The sequence below is a fragment of the Oreochromis aureus genome, linkage group 22 (assembly GCF_013358895.1).
Source record: "Oreochromis aureus strain Israel breed Guangdong linkage group 22, ZZ_aureus, whole genome shotgun sequence".
NCBI classification, from domain to species: domain Eukaryota; kingdom Metazoa; phylum Chordata; class Actinopteri; order Cichliformes; family Cichlidae; genus Oreochromis; species Oreochromis aureus.
In genome coordinates, this window is record NC_052962.1 from 29917667 (window position 1) to 29934132 (window position 16466).

Sequence of the window (16466 nt, forward strand, 5' to 3'; positions counted from 1 at the left end):
TAAGAATAACTGGGATTTTGTGTTCCTAACCGAAACTTGGCAGCGGAATATGGAGTTTGTTCATTTTAATGAACTGTGCCCAGGAGACTGTATTTGTCTAACCACACTGCGTCTTTCAGGACGTGGAGGTGGGCTGGCTGTTATTGCTAGAAGCTCATTTGTCTGTCGTCTGGTGAAGACCCCTTCTTTTCACTCTTTTGAGATTCAGATGATGAAGATTAATAGGACTTATCCCCTCTATGTCATCTTAATCTATAAGCCACTGGGACTAGCTAGGAGTTTCTTAGTGGAGTTTGGGGACTTTCGATCCTCCACCATCAAGCTGGAAAGAATCCTTCTGCTGGGGGATTTTAATTTCCATGTTGATGACAGTTCATGCCATGCTGCTTCTGATTTTCTCACTCTCTTAGATTCTTTTAATTTTGCCCAACATGTGACTTAGTCAACACACAGCGGTGGCCACACCCTGGATCTGATTTTATTCTGGGTCTGGATATGGATCCAAGTTGTTGTAGGGACATTTTTATTAGAGATCATGAATATCTGTTATTTGATTTCTCTTTTAGTTGTGACACTCCGCCCTCTGTTCATGTGAAACATTCACGATTATTTACCGACTCTGTAGTGGAGGAATTTGTGGAGTTGTTTGATAACAATTCTAGATAAAGTGGCTCCTCTTAAAATCAGGAAAGGCAGCGCTGTTAAATCCCCACCCTGGTTCACAGAAGCTATCCGCAGATTTAGGCGAATGTGCCGCAAAACTGAGCGCCTGTGGAAAACCACAAAACTTGAGGTTCATAAGCTCAACTTAAAAGAACTGTTCTCTTCCTTTAATGACATGGTGAAAGACTCAAGAGCCACTTATTTCTCTAAACTACTTGCAGTAGGAAAAATAAATCCTAAAGTTGTCTTCAATACAGTGAGTAGCATCGTCTCCCCCCCAACGCCGTGTACACCTGTCTTTTCCGATAAGGACTGTAGTGACTTTTTAAGATTTTCTTCAAGATAAGATTAGTGGCCTAAGAGGTAACATAACTCCTTTAGATAACCCCTTCAACCATGATCTTCCACACTCCATAATTATGAATTCCTTCCACCCAGTTTCTTTAAAAGATCTATCGGAAATACTGACCCAAATGAAACCCTCAACGAGTCCAGCTGATGTCCTACCTACTTCTTTATTTTGTAACATTTTTGATACCATTGGGCCCTCTGTGGTCACGCTGATATACTGTTCCCTGCTAGCTGCTTCAAACAGGAGGTTATCCAACCTCTGCTGATAAAGCATAACTTGGATCCGACACTTCAGTCAAGCTACAGGCCCATCTCAAAACTTCCTTTCATCTGTAAAATTTTAGAAAAAGTCATTTGGTCACAAGTAAAGAAAGCCCTGGAGAAGTATAATATTCTTGATAACTTTCAATCTGGTTTTAGAAAGTTACACTCCACAGAAGAAGCTCTCCTGAAAGTCACAAATGACCTTTTGATGGCCGCGGACAGGGGTGATTGTTCAGTCCTTGTTCTTCTGGACCTTACCTCAGCCTTTGATACCGTTGACCATCAGATCCTAATCCATCGCTTAAATCATATGGTAGGGATATCTGGATCTGTCCTAAAGTGGTTTACCTCATTTCTGGTAGATAGAACACTCTTAGTTTCAGTGGGAAACTTCCGGTCAGATGTAGCTAAATTTTCATGTGGAGTCCCACAAAGTTCGGTTTTAAGCCCCCTGTTATTTTCATTATACATTCTGCCTTTATGCCGTATCATTAGCAGTTTCAAGACTATTTCCTACCATCTGTATGCAGACGATATCCAATTATACATCTGTTTTAAACCTAGGGAATTAGACAAATTAATCACTCTAATAGACTGTCTTAAGGAAATTAATGTTTGGATGACAAACAATTTTCTGCAGCTGAACACAGACAAGACTGAGTGCTTAATTCTTGCTCCAGAGAGTATCAAGCCCCAAAGTAGTCAACATCTGGGTCCTTTTTCATCATCAATAAAAGCTACTGCTCGGAATCTTGGGATAATCTTTGATCAGTCTCTGTCCTTTGATGCTCATATTAAATCTGTGACCTGCTCCTGCTTCTTTCATTTAAGAAATATTGCCAAACTTAGGACTGTTGTCTCCAAAGCTGAACTGGAGGTGCTTGTCCACGCCTTCATCTCCTCCTGGTTAGACTATTGTAACGCACTCTTTTCCTGTCTGTGTAAGGCTTCCTTAAATCCCCTCCAAGCAGTCCAAAATGCTGCAGCAAGGCTTCTAACAGTAATAACTTCTCCCATATCACTCCATTGTTAAAATCCTTACACTGGCTTCCGGTTGAGTACAGATATAAGTTTAAAATCCTCACTTTTACATTTATGTAAGAAGAGGTGAAGTGAGACCTATATCAATGAGCTTCTCCAACCCTACTCTCCAAAGTGGATTCTTAGATCCACTGATAGTGGTCTGCTATCTATTCCACGGACCCATTTGAAAATGAAAGGGGACTGCACTTTTCAAACCCTAGCTCCAATACTGTGGAACAGTTTACCTCCCCCGCGCTGTGGCTTCTTTTAAAAAACAGCTTAAAACACATCTGTTTAGACAGGCATTTGGGTAATGTTCATGTGTAATATGTTGTTTTATTTGATATTTGATATGCTTTTGTACTTTTATATTGTACCTTTATATTGTTATATTGTTTGTTTGATATGCTTTTACATTTTCATGTGAAGCACTTTGTTATAGTTTCTTGTCTTAAAAAGTTCTATATAAATAAATCTTACTTACTTACTATTCAACTCAATCAAGACCATCATTTTGAGAGAATTTTGAGTTCCTTGGAAATCCTGTGTATTCTCAAAATGCAGAACATTATCAGCATGCTGATCATCCTACACCCATCACTCGGGCAAAAACCTTATCCAACTCCTGGATATGCAAGCTGTCCAAGCCTGGACAGCTTGCATATCCAGGGCCAGTCTTTACTATTTAATGGTTTCTGTTGTTTCTTGGCTGGCTGCTCATTTCGTGATTCATGACGTTTTTTTTTTATTACAACATAAAAGCTTGGCCCAATTTAAGTCATGCAACAGGATAATGACTATTTTCATCTCTCTGTTCTTGAAGATAAACATCACAGTCAACAATGAAACATATTCACTGGATTAAAACGGTGGTGCTGCTCTATTTTTACCTGTTACCATGGTGAATCCTGATATCACAGATATCATGTTTAGTGTGCATCTTTCTGTATCTGTGTTTAGTATGTGTGTCTTTGTCATTTCCTTTTTTATTGTGAAGGTTTTTTATTTCCTATCATGTGATCACTCTGAAACACTTAAAGCCTTCATTGGAATATGAAAAATAACAAACACAATGACAAGAAATGTCACATTATTTGTTTATGTAATTATGTATTAGTTTTTCTGTGCATGCAGATTCTTTAGCATCAACAAGATCTATAGTGGTAAAAATAATATTCACAGCAAGGGTGTCGATGTTTGAGGAAAGCCACACGCCCACAGAACTGGTAAATAACAATCACTGCTGCTGGAAGGAGAGCACAGAGAACTACCAGGACTGCTCTCTCTGTGGTCATCTTGAGAGTCAGGACTTTGAACTGAGAATCGCTTCAGCAAGAAAAAGAGATGATTCAGAAAAGCGCCGAAGGTGGACAAAATAATATGAACACCTCTGTAATATAAGACTCAGAAAGCGGAAACACCAGCTTTTCTGACATCATCTCAATAAAAACACAATAAACATTTTCTCCTGAAGAAAAGAAGAAATCTGCAATTATAGTTTGTCACAATAATATTTTTAACATGGAAATATCTTTAATTCAATCTTAAAACACAAGGTAGTGTGTTTGAGTGCAGATACACTACTCAGGCTTAAAACTATGATAACTACAGCTGCCAACAGGACCAAAGGGAAACCTCGTGTATCGAGTGAAAGCATCTTGAAACATCACATATCAAAATAATCAGTTCCTCATTTTGTTCTCCTTCACCTCATTTTAGTCATGAAAAGTAAATCAAATTTACTTAAATTTGCCAATGAACTGGTATCAGAGCCTCTTAGCCTAGCTACTAAATTAAATGATTTTTTCCAAAGTACCATTAATGAAATTGGACAATTGTTTTCTAATTCTTGTGACCCTCAACAAAATATTGGGAATACCGACACCAAAGAGGATGTTTCTTCTCTAGATTCAAAGTTCAATATTCAGAAAATTATAGAAAATGAAGTAGAAAATATAATCTCTAAATTAAGAAGTTCTAAAGCAAGGGATGAGTTTGGATTTGATACCAATTTCTTGAAGCATTATAAATCTTGTCTTTTGGTGCCTGTGACCCATCTTATTAATTTATCAATCACGCAGGCAGTCGTTCCTCTGAGTTGGAAGGTGGCAAAAGTTACATCAATTTATAAATCGGGTGATAAAACAGACCCTGCTAATTATCGACCTATTAGCATACTCCCTATCTTTTCAAAGATTGCTAATTCTATCATCAAACATCTTAATGACTCCAATCCAGATTTGCACCCTATGCAATTCGGATTTTGCACTCTTCATTCAACTGAAATGGCTGTCTGTGTTTTTGTTGAGAGAGTGAAATCTTACTTAGACAAGAGCAGTTATGTTGCAGCTGGTTTTCTTGATTTCAAGCGTGCGTTTGACACTGTGAATCATCTTAACCTCTTGTCTACACTGTCGACATTTAACTTTAGTAATCACACTGTTAAATGGATAAATCTTATCTATCAGATAGAAAACAATGCGTGCAAATAAAGAATAGCAAGTCACCCTATCTTTACTGTACGCAAGGTGTCCCCCAGGGTTCAATTCTAGGCCCCCTGTTATTTTCACTTTATGTAAATGACTTGCCTAATGTGTGCAAAAATGTGGACACGATTATGTATGCTGATGATACGGTAATTTTTACGCAAGCCAGAACTGCTGATGATGCAGCCCATCAGCTTTCACTGGCATTGCATGATTTACAAAAATGGCTGAATGACTCATGCCTGTGCCTTAATTTTAAAAAGACCGTATCAATGTTTTTTAGTAAACCTAAAACAACCGTGGCTGCAGTAAAAGTTTGCTTGGGTGCACAAGAATTAATTAATGTTGAGGAATTTAAGTATTTGGGAGTGCTACTAGACTCTAAATTATCAACTTTTAAAAACACATTAAAAAGTAGTGAAAACTGTAAATGTTAATATACAGAACTTTAGACATATCCGCACATCATTAACAGACACAGCAGCGATTACATTCCTGCATTCTATGATACTGGCTCATATTGAATATTGTATTACAAGTTGGTCCTATACGAGCTCTGCTGCTATTGGGCCAATCGAAGTATGCTACAAAAGAGCATTGAAAATATTAGACAAAAAACCTTTTTCATATCACCATTGTCAAATTTTAGATAAATACAAGTTTTTAAATTTTACTAATTTCAAATTATTTAAATCTGCCTGTCTAATATCCAAAGTTATACATGGTCTGGCGCCTCCACCAATGAGTGATTTTATTAAACAAAAGTCTGGCAGTGTTGCCGGGTCTCGACTGACTCGAGCCACTGTTAGAGGTGATTGTGAATTGACATTCAGGCGGACCACCTTTTCACAGAATGCTCTGTCATATCAGGGAGTGAGCTTCTGGAATAGTCTTCCACTGTCAGTGAGGGAAAGTACAAGTCTACCCATCTTTAAGAGTCACTTAAAAGGGCGGCTGAGGAACACACAAACATGTGATCATGTTTAATAACCATGCTTTATATTGGACGGGAAAAAGAGTTAGTGTATTACAAAAAGGGAAACAACCGTTAGTGCAATGGGTGAACGCAATATCACGACAGTCAGGGCATGTGCAATACTTGGGTTTGTGCAATATAATTGATGTGTTTCCGTTATTGTTATCTATACTGTCCTCTGTGTCCACTCTTCTTGTCATTTGTTTGTTCTAGTATAATGTGATGACTGTTTTTGTCCTTGTCACATGACCTGTAAATAGTGTCTCTGTATGTTTTTACTAACTTGTGTTTAACACCAACCTGCCAGAGGGTCTGCAGATGGAAATTAGCCCAAGGCTATAATCTGGCATATTTACATTTATTAAAATGTTCATTAATATGTATTGCCCCTCTTTCTAAAAATAAATAAATAAAATAAAATAAATAAGCCAACATAGATAAGATTCAAGTTTTGTTATTTTACCACTCATCTAGAATTAAATATGTATCAATTTGTCAATATCATTATGTATTGACAAATCACAACACTGACATTTTCTGCTATAAGTACAACACATTTCTTATGGTGTTCTTATAGTAGGCTTTTCTTTCTTTCTTTCTGATGACCACTCAGATCTCACCGAAGCTCCTTTTTCTTCACTGTTACATCACCCATGAGGATGTTGGTTTTCTTCTGTGAACTAATGCCTTATGTTCTGTCTAGGCTCCACCTCCTCTGTCCTGATTGGATGCTGCTCACAGAATCCGCCTAATTGCCAATCAGCAGAGTACTATATAATGCTTGTGGAGCTGTGTTTCTGGGCCCTTTGGCCTTTTTGATTGCCATACCTGTGCAGGCTTGCATGCCTTTTTGACTTGTATGTTCCTTTTTTTGTGTTTCCATGTTCAGACTGCCTGTAGGGGAGAGCTGCCTTTTGTTTTGATTCCCTGTTTTATCCTGTTTATGTGTTGTTAGGTAGGTTATGGTTATAGGTTGTATATTTTGTTTTCTTTGGATTTAAGTAAGTTCCTTTTATTTTCATATCAGCGATGTTTTGTTTGTTATTTTGGCCTTGGCTCTCCCTAAAGTTAACCCTCAGTCTGAACTAGAACTGAACTAGAATTTCTAGCAAGAAATAAACCTTTTAAACTGCCATCTTGGCTCCTCCTTCACTATTTACCTTTATGTTAGTCCCTCCTAACCCCTAGACTAGCCTGGGGACGTAACATTCACATTCCTGTTGATTTAATGTCCATTAATATTCTTACCTTCCATTTAGCTCTGTGGTCAACTCATTGTGATAAGACTTCAGTAAGTTAGTCCAACTGGCTGTCTAAAACTTCATATTTTACTCAGTCTTTTAAAAAAACTGGAGAAAAATATTTCTTTAGAGATATTGCTTTAAATAATTTTTAGACAGATAAGCATGAAGACTGATTGTACATGTTTCCTCACTCCTTTGTTCAGGCTTTCAGAAAGAGCAGCTGTATTCAAGGCTCAGTTTAAAGAATGGGGAAGAGGTTTTTTCAGTTTTCTGTTTCCTCTTATTGTAGACACAATAATAACAGTTTTTATTTTTCTTAGAAACACGTGTGTCTCTGTGTGTGTGTGTGTGTGTGTGTGTGTGTGTGTGTGTGTGTGTGATCATTTTCTAAAAAAGGTCTTTGATTTGTTTCATTTTCACTTCAGACGTCAAAAGTTGTCAGCACACCAACAACACTGTTTTACAGCTTTATCGTAAAAGTTCTGTTACTTGGTTAATTAAGAGAGGGGCAAAAATCATCATGTATTGACTAAATAAAACCCTGGCTCCAAGGTGTTCTTATTAATCCACAGATGATGTTTTATTCCAATTTACACTTTGCACATCTCATTATGATTCCTTATATCTGGCTGAAGCTCCTTCTTCATCTTTCTATTTTCAAGTTGTAATCTGCGTTGCTTTTGGGGGGTATTAAAGATCCTGACTTCAGACTCTGAAGAAGTCCGAAGAACAAAGTGGGTTTTTTTTAGAATTTTAAAGGAATTGGAGGAGGCTTCATCCACAGTCAGGTTGTGTAAGAATAATTGATTTAAATTTGGGTAACATTTGACGTTTTGTCCATTTTTATTTCATTTATTTGAGGCTTGATTTCAAACTTGTTTACTCAGTGAAAAAAGGAATACAGGCATGGAAATACTGCCCCCCTGTGGTCAAACTTTAACTGTCTGACTTTTGCGTTTGTATTTAAAAAACCTTTTTGTTATGGAGTCTTTTTTTAACACCCGTAGTTTTTTAGTTCCAACATTCTGAAACATCCCAAAGTATGATGTGAATAATCCTCCTCTGCAATTTCTGTTTGTCTGGAAACAAAAGTAAAATATTTAAAATATTTAAAATAACTTAAAACAACAACTGAGTTTACTTAAAAGAAAACACCGAAAACAGAATTATATTTAATTTGATAAAATATTATTGAATTTCTTTTTTTAAAAAGTTGCAGTTGTACCTGTGCTGTTGAAACACTCAAATATTTTTTATAACAAAAAGTTTAGTTAAAAACAAAATTAAAGAAACTAGAAAACTTGTTAACCAACAGAAGAGACACTTCTTTAAAAAATCAATTTAACATACTGTCAGTGAGTGCGTGTGTGTGTGTGTGTGTGTGTGTGTGTGTGTGTGTTTGTGTGTGTCAGGGTAGGGTAAATAAATAAATTAACTGAATGGATCATCAGATATTAAACAAGAATTCAGTCCCAAAACAGTCTTGGTTAATGATCCAGAATCATGACATTGTTACTGAATGAAAAGAAACTGTTCAGTGTGTTTGTTTCATGTTGCTGAGATGATGTCAGAAAAGGTGAAACGACTCTGATTGCTTTATATGACCCAATTGTTATTGTCTTCAACTTCTGCACTTTTCTAATCTCTGTGTCTCCTTTTAATATTACTCGCAAAATTTTTATTATGTTCATTTTTTCTGTTTGTGACATTACTTTCAAAAAATGCATCACTCCGCTCTGGTGTTTGATAGACTTTAATGAATTTCAGTTACATACTTTCTTAAACTTTCCCCTTACTAATGCTTTCTCACAAATACTTCTGTGAGGATTTGAGCAAAATGCATCAAACCAACACTTCAGATCTTTAGCTCCACCTTTCTCTCCCATCCTCGCACAGTCCTCTCCACCAGGATGTTCGCCATTGTGCCCTTTCCAATTGTCCGGCTCATTGCCCCACCAAAACTTCAAGCTAAGTGATGAAGAACAAAAATAACTAGTTCAGTAAAAACTGGTAACTTTAATTCTGGATATGAAAAAAATATATTTTCACAACAATCAAACCTTTGATTCAGTGGTGATCTGTCCGCCCACACCCATCTGCCCTCTACTGCTGAGTCTGTCAGTCCGATCCAGAACTTGTCCTCAGCTTCAGTCATTACATCTCTCAGTCTTCTCTGCAGGAAAGTCTGATCAGAAAAAGATTAAGAAAATGACCTTGTTTAATTTTCTGTGCTGAGAAGGTGAAACATAAAGATGTAATAAAACATGTGAGAACATGAACCTGCAGCAGTGTTTCATACCTGCTCCTCTCTGCTGTCTATCTTAACCAGGTCTCCTCCTTTAGCTCTACACTCATCTCTGCTCTGTTTCCAGGATGATTTACTGATGGAGAAGTAATAGCACTTTCCTCCATGTAGCTCCCAGCCTGCTTCACATTTATAACAAGGATCATCTTTGAAGAGATTACAGCAACAACTTCAGTCAGGTGGAAGAATCACTGTTCATGTTTGTGTGAACTTAGCTTGAAGTTTGTGTCTCAAAGACAAAATCTATAACTTACTTATTACTTTAGGTCCTGGACAGGTCGGCTGCACCGTGCTGCATGGTTTCATCTTAGAGAGAGTCTCTGTTAGAATAAAGAATAAAACAGTCGTCAGTCATTCATCATCTATTTTTATCTCAAGCTTGAATTAAAAAACAAATAATCATTTACATGGAATAAAAAAGACTGACTCAGCTGTGTGTCATGAGTTTGATTTAGACGGAAGGTTAGAAACAATCAGCTGTATATGCTTACCTGTCAGATTACTTTCACACTTCATTTTGTGATGTTTCAGGTTTTCGAGCTCTTTGTTCGTTCTAATTTTGTCAAACGCTGATTAAAAAAGAACAAACAAACCAGTCAGTCAGTGAGGTTTGTTTACACTGAAAGGATTTTTGTAGCTTTGTATTTTAGGATTAGGATTCAACTTTATTGTCATTACACATGTATAAATACACGGTAACGAAATACAGTTTGAGTCTAAAGAAGTACAAGAGCAGTAAGTGCAATAAGAGCAATTATATACAGATAAGTTAAGTAGAGAAGACATATACAGATTAACTACAGATAAATGTACAGATGTACTGTTTTATACATGTATATCATCTGTATATCTGTATATCTGTATATGTACAGATATACAGATTTACAGATGATCTGTACAGCATACAGATCTTCTATATTGCTATACAGACTGTGAACAAATATACAGATGTGCTAAATATATACAGATCTACTGATCTGGTAAACAGATCTACAGATTCCTATGAATATATCTACAGTATTGGAAGGATAGCACTCTGAGCAGACTATAACAGTGAACAGTGTACGCTCTATAACAGAGACTGTGCCATGTCACTGTCCTAAAACTATAGCAGTAACCAATGTGAGCATTTTCAGTGTTTCTTTAGTTCTCATGTTTTCAACTGCTGATTTAAAAATGAGTGAAACAAAGATTTTGTAAATTAAGACAGATTTTTCAAAAAACAATTAAAGTTATTACAAGTTGGACGCATCCTTAATTTGCTGCAACACGATTAAAACAGAGCCAATGTGGGCAATATGCAGTGTTTTACACCTTCATTGTAAATGTTTTGCTTCTCGTTTTATTTACAGAAAATCAGATCATTGATTTTTTTAAGTTAAGAAAGAAAAAGAAAACCACACAAACTCACAGAGACGATGAATAACGATGAGAGCAGCTGACAGCAGGATACAGAGAACCAGCAGTGCCACTCTCTCTGTGGTGACCTTTGACCCTCTGCTTGAATTTCCATGCTGAGAGTCAGGAGCTTCACCTGATGAACATTTAGAGGAGACACAAAGTGAGAGTTCAGAAAAGTGTGTATTTATCAGTTACAACAGTTTTAAACAGTTTCTCATGTTACAATACTTTAGTACTATTACAGCACACTGAACTGTAGTTGAGTGTCAATACAAGAACATTAAAGTTGATTAAGATGCTTTGCACAGGAAACACTTGAGTTAAAACATGTTAACATGTCACACATCCTTTTGGTCAGTTCCTGTTTTTGTTTTTGCTCTTCACAGCTTCATTTTGCAGAACTTTTAAACACTCTTTCTTCATCAATTACTTTTGAATCTTTATATTTCTGATTCATGAAAAGATTAAAATAATTCATATGATTAAACAAGTCGTATACATATAATGTTGTTCTATTCCAGCACAAACATCATAACTTTAATCAAAAGTCTGATGATGATCACTCAGATCTGACTGAAGCTCCGTCACCTTCCTGTTGTTTTACCACCACATTAATGTTCTTACCTTCTATGAAGCTCTGCAGACGACTCATCATGCTGAAACTTCAAGATCCTGACTTCAGACTTAATCCAACAGTCTCTGAATCACAAAACACAACAAAGTGTGTTTTCTTTGCTATTTATTCTAGAATTCTATTCTAGAATTTAATCCAGAATTTTTATTCTAGATTAAATTCTTTATATATTCTTTATATATTCTTTAAATATTTCACAGAAAAGATATAGTGTACACAGATGTAGTCAAGCTTTTATGCTCACTCCAATTGCTTCCTTAGTCCTTGTAATTTTCTGTTTTACAGCCTAAAAAAACAACAACTTCCTGTTGGGGAGGGAGGTGGCTCCATGTAAAGTCTGACTCCTCCTGTCAGAATAATTGATTTTATTACATCTGTAATAAGCAAGGTTGTGAACTTTTTCACCCACATGTCTGAGGCCTTCAGGTCAGCAGCTTGTAGCTCAAAATATCTGACAGAGACACCGGGGATGTAACTCAGGTCGGCGCTGTCCACTGCACACTCGTGTGGATGAGTGATGAACTTAAAAAGACGAGTGCGCTCACGAAATTCCCTAAAGCGAGCTCTGAATGACTGCAAGAAGTTAAGATGTGAAGCCCGCTAGCTGCTGAAGATCAAGATGTTGAGCAAGGTCACTGACTGTTTATGCATCCTTAAAAAGTGTAGTAAACGACCTGTTTCAATGTCGGCGATGAAGAGTTCAGGCTTGTTTTCAAATGCAAACACTGTTTGTTAAAGGCATGAAACTGTATTTCCAACGCCCTGCATTTTCACATTGAGCTGGTTCAGATGTTCAGTCATGTCCACGAGATAGTAGAACTTCAGGAGCCACTCAGTGTTAGCTAACTCAGGTTGCTCGATGTTTTCCATTTAAAGAAAAGTCCGGATTTCACTCAGACAAGCTGCGAAACGGCTGAGCACCTTCCCTCTTGACAACCAACGCACATTGCTGTGCAGAAGAAGACCAGGATAAATATTCCCAACTTCATCCAGCACTGTTTTAAACTGGCGATCATTTAGAGCTCGTGCAACAATAAAGTTGACCACCCGAATGACCAGCGACATGACCTCACCATGCTGCTCGCCACACATCTGAAGTAGATCTTTTTATTTGGCGAGCTCAGTGAAAGACTTGAATAAATCCTCCCCTCTTGTTGTCCCTTTTATAGGCAAAACAGCAAGACGTTCCTCACGTAGTGTGTCACTGACAGCATACCTTGCAATCACGCTGAACTGGGATAAATGGCTTGCGTCTGTTGACTCATCCAAAGCGAGAGAAAAGAATGGTGCTGCATGATTTCCCATCATGATGGTACGATCGTGAACAGTTCTTGCCGACAGAGGCATGTCTTTTATTCGTTTGGTTATTTTGTCTTTATCCGAAGTCATCAAAAAATTCATTGGCACCATCAAGCATGAATGTCTTGGCATACTCCCCATCTGTGAATGGCTTTCCGTTTCTGACCATGACTAAAGCACCAGCAAAGCTAGCTGAATTCCAGTCACCTCGTTGCTAGTTGCTGCTGACTAGCTTGCACTCTGCACAGTAGGTCTTGACATGCTTTCTTCCTGCTGTCCCCCGTAGGATATTTTGATGCAAAAGTAGTATGCCGTGTGTCGAAGTACCGCTTTATATTTGACCCTTTCATCGATGCAATTATATCATTGCATATTAGACACACTGCAGAACCTGCTCTCTCCACAAAGGCGAATTCCTCTGTCCATTCCTGCTGAAAAGTACGATACTCCTCATCTTTTTTTCTTTTAGCCATCTTCTTCGATAAAAGGCTTTCTGAAGTTTACGACCCGTGTAAGTTAGGTATTATTCAATAAAAATTTGTTGTTGTCCTGGAGGACAGCTGTGATTGGCTGCAGCCACCCCCAACCATGATCATGAGCGGTAGGAAATTAATGGATTGAAATACATGAGAATGTTTTATATTTTTAACGTTATTTTTTTTTTTTATTAAAGATTTGTCTGTGAGCCGGATGCAGCCATCAAAAGAGCCACATCTGGCTTGTGAGCCATAGGTTCCCGACCCGTGTGATAAAACATAACAATGTGACTTAATGCAGAAGAACATGAACCCTCGTGTTGGTTCATGTTTGACAGCAGTGGGGTTTTTTGTTTGTTTGTTCTTTGCCTTTCCCGTTTGGTTCTTTATCCATCAGAATTTTAATCTGAAGGCCAAGAAAGATGCCCAATGGATTTACTTTACCAAGTGGATAATCACAGCCTTGCCATATTGGTCCATTTGATTGACCTTTGTTGTTATTATTTATTTTATTTTATTTTATTTTATTTTATTTTATTTTATTTTCAGTTGTTACAGATGGGACAGACATGACTGGGGGATAGGAAAGGGAGAAAGAAAGAAAGAAAGAGAGGGAGGGAAAGAAAAACAGAGGGGAAGAGGGACAATGAGAGAGGAAACTTTAAAAAGGGGGTTAGGGTTATTTTTTTAAACCTTATCAAATACCTTACCAAAAATATTACTTAAATGTCATTATTATTATAAATATGATTACTAATCTACAAAAAATGTATGTAAAGTTCCTTTGCCTTCTAAATTTGGTTAGAGAGAAAATATACTTAACTCAAAATATAATGAACAATTTAGCTTTATTCAAACTTTATGCAACAATTATTTCTGGTACAACTTCACCTACTTCCAAGGTTCATACAGAAGATATGAATCTAATAATGCAGAAACTCCAGCAACACTTAAAAGTAATGAGAAAGAAGTTATTAAGTTAGCAACGCGTTTCGGGTTGTGGTCTTCATCAGGGTCATTGTGAGATGTGAAACAGTTTGTGTTTAAGTAAAAGACAGGAAACAGGAATTTTTTTCAAATGGACCAATCACAGCTTCACAAATAAACCAGCTGACCAATTGATATTGGTGGTATTGGTATTCTGGATATTTCGTTTACAGAGGCATGAATGAGGATTTTTCTATTAATGAGTTTTGGTGAACTCGACCTTTTATGTTTTTATGTTTTTTAACTAAATTTTTGCATTGTCTCCCTCTTTTAATGTTCTTGTACTTATATTAACTTTTAGTTTTTATCTTTTTCAATTTTTATATTAACTTATTTGCATTTTTCTGTGTAATTTAGAGTATGTATTACTTTAAGACCTGTGGGAATTTTTTTTTAAATTTGTAATTATTTTTGTATTTTTTATTATTGTGTGAGTGCCAAAGTAAATGTTTTAGCTTCCTTTAAATAGCATATATGCTGATTTTTCTAAATGACTCACAGACCACTACCTCAGCTAACAGGTGGTAAGCAAGCTCAAAATAGACATTGCACTTCCTCATCAGCAATACACCTGCGGAGTATGAAGTAGAAATTGCACAAACACACACATACACACAAAGAGATAACAGTCCTTCAGAGCCGCTCCCTCATTTGTTAGTAACTTTGACTTCTTCTTGCAAAACTCTGCAGTAAAAAGGCAAATCTTCCCTTCAGTTCATTTCTTTCAGCAATTAACAAACACAATAATAAAAACAAAGTGAGAGACATGAAAGGGAAGGAGACATTTGAAAAGTTCAGACTTTCATTCAGTTAAATTCACATTATGTTTATAATATGTTTATAATATGTTTATAATAAGGTTTGATGACTTTTAATAATTCAGTTAAAAGTTTTGTTTCCAAGCTCTGCATGAGTGGAGATCATCTTTATGTTACAGAATCCTTCTGTGCCTCATGATAGACGCTGATTGGACTCATATATCATACTGTTTATTGATTATTTATCATTTTTTTCATGTTTATTAATTACTGCTCTTTACCTACCAGGCAGCTCTGCTGTAGCAAATAACACTTGAGGTCTTAACTTCAACAAAAACACAAAACTAGATTACAGACCAGTGTGGTGTGAACACTCATGGCTGCTGGTAAAATGTGATTTTATAAATTCACATTAAACTAAAATGCAGCAAACAGAATAAAAAGATTTTCAGAGATTTTTCTTACAAAACGTTTCTCTCATACAAACACAAATACAAAAGATTACAGTCTCCATTTACCTTTCTGTCTCCTCTTGTAAAGTTCACACCAGAGCAAAGTTCTGCAGACATTCAGACATTTTACAGCTTTGTCAGCATCACTGACAACAGACAACACTGAAAAAATGAGGAGGGCTTATAAACTGCCCCGCTTCTTCAAAATCTTTTTTTAAACTAGTGGTAATTCACTTCCCTCTCTGCACTGAGAAAAGAATCACTAATCTTTCATATCATCACCACGTCACTTCCTGATATATGGGATACCTTACTAATGTTGAACTGCTCGTGGGAAACATGCGTTTAAACTGAACCAAGTAAAGAACAAAGAAAAAAACCTGTACCACTAGTCAACCAGAAGGGACTCATTTGTTCTTCAGTCATTTCTTTGTTGCAAAATATGTTGTATTAATGCATTTATATGGCCTCAAATTGTGGTGATAAATATTTTGTACTAGAAATCAGACTGCATAGGTGTGAACTGAGTTTTGTAACCTTGTAAATAGAGAATAGATGTATTTGGATGTCGGAGTGGCACTTTGCTGAGCTTCAGATCATATATATATATATCCCAAAAGACTCATACAAGTTAGGTCCTTTAAGTTTCGGTAGGTTTTGAAAGGATTACATTGCTGTATACCAATGGTCAGAAATATCATTATGACTTTAGTATTACTTTAACACAAACTCAGGGGTGACCAGAATAAAGGCTGTTTCACATAGGACGTGGCACGTTCAGCGCTGTGCTCTGAAACCCATTCATGTCTATTGTTTACGGTACACGTTAACGGTTTCCCGCTGTGCTTTACGTGGCGGCATGGAGTACTCACAAGTGCCGCAGGCTGTGACATACCTTTGCTTGATCAATAGAAACAAAGCCTGAAGTTCACCCACGCCATCAATGAAAACATTCTGTGCGTGTCCGAGTTGGTTGAACTTTTTGTCACAGGTTTCCGTGCTTATACAGGGACCTCCTGAGCCTTTTCAATGGCTCTGCCATCAGGGGGAAAGGAGTGTGTGAAAACGACACACTCTTTACCAGTCGGGATAGTTACAAAGCTTTCTTCTTCATGAATGAGTAATACATTTTTTTTTATTAAACATC

General features: G+C 36.8%; 1 protein-coding gene across 2 annotated transcripts; it reads right to left on the minus strand.

Moving 5' to 3' along the window:
* Nucleotides 1-8754: 8754 nt before the first annotated feature.
* Nucleotides 8755-15462, minus strand: LOC116312162 (CD209 antigen-like protein E). Of its 2 annotated transcripts, XM_039606156.1 has the most exons (8): nucleotides 15386-15462; nucleotides 11338-11412; nucleotides 10724-10846; nucleotides 9804-9881; nucleotides 9567-9632; nucleotides 9307-9458; nucleotides 9068-9192; nucleotides 8755-8975 (listed from the first exon to the last, which is right to left on the minus strand). In XM_039606156.1, the coding sequence occupies exons 2-8, from the start codon at nucleotides 11366-11368 to the stop codon at nucleotides 8771-8773; spliced, it is 780 nt and encodes a 259-aa protein (XP_039462090.1). In that variant the 5' UTR covers nucleotides 11369-11412; nucleotides 15386-15462; the 3' UTR covers nucleotides 8755-8770. The 2 variants fall into 2 exon arrangements, with proteins under 2 accessions (XP_039462090.1, XP_039462089.1); XM_039606155.1 differs by lacking the exon at nucleotides 15386-15462 and having other exon boundaries at nucleotides 11338-11429.
* Nucleotides 15463-16466: the final 1004 nt, after the last annotated feature.